At 32.3% G+C, this 3,373-nt stretch overlaps 1 protein-coding gene across 1 annotated transcript; it reads left to right on the plus strand.

The window, feature by feature from the left end:
- The first annotated feature begins 1,050 nt into the window (after nucleotides 1-1,050).
- Nucleotides 1,051-1,695, plus strand: LOC112418535 (uncharacterized). Its single transcript, XM_024774920.1, has one exon. It carries the CDS (start codon nucleotides 1,051-1,053, stop codon nucleotides 1,693-1,695), a length of 645 nt encoding a protein of 214 aa, XP_024630688.1.
- The last annotated feature ends 1,678 nt before the right edge of the window (nucleotides 1,696-3,373 follow it).

Genomic DNA, 3,373 nt, shown 5'->3' on the forward strand with positions numbered 1-3,373 from the left:
AACTACCCAGAGGGAGGGTGTGCTATGAGATACCTAAGATTCATAGATGGGAAAACCATTTAGGAAAACTGGCCTTCATTGCCTTTGGAAATTTAGGAATGTCAAGTTAAGTCTGTTTCAATTACATTTGATGGAGTAAGACCCTGCATGTAAGGATCAGCGTGTGACCAGTAGGTGAAACTTAACATTGGAGGGATAGAACAAAATCAACTAAGAAAGTAAGACCCCGCACATAAAGATTATCATGTGATCAGCAGTGCAACTTGACGAACCGACTAGGTTAGAATGTCCCAACGACCTCATCACTTAGATAATCTACTTAAGATAAGTAAACGCGACATGAATGTTATTTAATTCCAACAAATAAATAGGAAGATTCGAAGAATCCTAACCGCTGCTTACTTTTCTGCAACCAAAACAAGTAACTTGCTCTATTGCAAACAAATGAAAAATGCAATCTCTTATCCCTCAACTCTTTTATTTAATTTTGTTAAACCAAATATGTAAGGAGAATCCTTATGGATATGATACTCTACTTACACTTTATTACTTGATAAACAATTTGATACACTTGTCTAATCTGACCATCAAAGGATACGAGATAAAATAATATATAGCAAATATGGAAGATGTATAAAGGGACCAGAGAGAGAGTATCAAGGTAGAGACGAGAAAGAGGGTGAGAAAGAATCATTACTCTATCTCTCCCCCTTCTCTAAACTCTATTCTCTCTTTGTCCTCTCCTATATCTCTATCCTCTTGTCATCACACTTTCCTATCTCTCCCATGACTCTCTGCTTTCTATCCCCTCTCTTTCTTTTCCTCTCTTTCTCTCTCGCTCCCACTCTCTGTATCCTTTATTGATATTTAAATTTATGAACTTATACATATAGTACGCATACATATTATTGTGGCCCCTTAAACAATTTGAATATTTTTAAATAAGTCCCTTAAAAATATTGTAATTAGGTCCTTAAAATAATGTATTTTTGTGATTAGGTTCTTCACGGTATTTGGCTAGCACGTAATTCTTTACGATTTAACAACATAATGACTATGCTGCAGTCAACAAAGGTGTGTATTCAGGCTGCTATTAGTTTTAGTGGCAATATTTCTACTGGTAAATGTATTGCTTCTGATGATTATATTCTGGATGCTTTGACGGTCTCTCCTCACAACCGACGTGTTAGAGATATGTTGCTGGTTTATTGGAAAGCACCATCGGCCCCTTGGATCAAAGTGAATACAGATGGCTCCCTTATTGGCCCACTTGCAGCTTGTGGTGGTCTGTTCCACGATCATCGTGGCTCCCTTTTAGGCGCCTTTTCTTGTAACATTGGTTTAGCTACGGTGTTTTACACTAAGGTTTATGGTTTTCTTCTTGCTTTGGAGTATGCAGCTCAGCACGGTTGGAGGAATGTTTGGCTAGAGAGCGACTTTACGAGTGCTCTGTTGGTTTTTGACAACAAATCTCTGGTACCGATTTTACTTCGTAACCGTTGGCATAACGCTTGCAACCAAGGTATACATGTTATTACTTCTCACATATTTAGGGAAGGAAATTGTTGTGCAGACTTGCTAGCTAATATGGGTCACTCGACACAAGGCTCGGTTTGGTTCTCGGTGTTGCCTCAAACTCTTCAGACTGATTTCTTCTTGGACCGAAGTGGGTTCCCTCGCTCTAGGTTCCCGTAGACTGATGTTCTCTTTTTCTGTTTTCTGTTTATTTTTCTATTTTGTTCCTTTTTGTTTCTTGTTTTTTTAGGGTCTTGGCCTAGCCCCCCTCCTGTAATCATTTTCCCCTTTTTTTAATAAAATTTTTTCTGAGTTTGGCGGCATAGGATGAGGGTTCTGCGGGGTGCCAACCTAGTTGGGATGTCGTTGCTTCTCCTTGATGTCTGTCCATTCTCCTAGCTTAGCAAAAAAAAAAAAAAGGTGACAGAAGAACTTAAAAAATAAAAAATATTAATAGATTTAATTACAATTTTTTAATTTAAAAGCGGACTTTTTTTTTTTAGGGAAATTTAAAAGCGGACTTGAACTTTCTAAAAATAATTTAAGGACCGCATGATAACTAAAACTAAACCGATTATAAATGAAAATTTTGAAATGATAGCATTGAATAAAATTAAATTAGTTACTACTATTTGGTTATATTTTAGATTATTAAACGTTTTAATCCATTGTTGATATTGAAGGGCTTAAAGAGTATATATTTTAGATTATTATCTATTGTTGTGTTGATTAGAGGGTTAGAATATTGAGATCACTCAATGATCTGATGCCACGTATTTTAAAAAAGGGAAAATTAAGAAACTCATATGAATGTTGCTAAGCTGTTAGGTGACATGTTCGACTGAGCAACTAAAAGACAAAAGAGGAATCTGATTTGTCTTAGGACACCTGTCACTAGGGCTTATGCATCTAGACACAAGGGGATTGGTGGCTGTATTTTTATTTTTTATTTTTAGAGAATGATGACTATATATTTAAAATAAGAGAAATGACATATGTACAATTATTTATTGATAATTTTTGTGATAATTTTCTTTCTCAAACTCATATTATAATTTTACTTTTGTTTCTATTGTATTGGTTTTTGTGCAAATACCATATTTTCTTTGTAAAGTATGGTTATCTGATAAGTTGTTTTTTAAATTATTGATCAATTAACACTTTTAAAATTAATAGATGAGAAATGTTTTTTAACCCTAAACAAACCAGTAATTATCATTTGAAATTTTGAAACAAAAAAAAAAAAGTATCATTTGAAATTTATTATAAAATCTTGATTTTGAACTCATATTAATGTTTTTAACCTATTAATATCCACATTAGCAGTTGAACTATATCTTATAAACCAAATTGAAACTAAAGAAATTAGACTCCAACAACATGCTTGAGATGTTTTTAACGACCAAAATGTTTGAGTTTGAGATGGAAGAAGATATACGTAAAAAATTAGCTTAAATTTGATTTTTAGATCCAAATTTAATTTTCATTAGATTTATTTTGAAATTTTGATTGTTTAATAAAATTCTTATTTAATTTATTACATGTTAAAAAATCCTAATTTTTTATAATAGAGTTTCTAAGAATGAGTTAACATGTCCGTAAAAAAAATCAATCAAAATTTTAAAAGTTCAATTATAATTAAACAAATTTTAATTTAACAAGGACTAAAACTGTGTGTTTAACAAATTTATAGGAACCAAAACCTGCCACTTTTTTTTATGAGAGCTAAAAACAAAATCTTTTATATTCATAAGGACTAAAAACTTATTTAGACCATAAAATTACCAATGCAAGAAAACATGAGAGAACAAAAAAAAAAAAAATTTAAAAGGGAAAAAGGAAATCTGAAAGGGAAACA

Source organism: Medicago truncatula, chromosome 1 (assembly GCF_003473485.1).
Source record: "Medicago truncatula cultivar Jemalong A17 chromosome 1, MtrunA17r5.0-ANR, whole genome shotgun sequence".
In the NCBI taxonomy this organism is placed as follows: Eukaryota; Viridiplantae; Streptophyta; class Magnoliopsida; order Fabales; family Fabaceae; genus Medicago; species Medicago truncatula.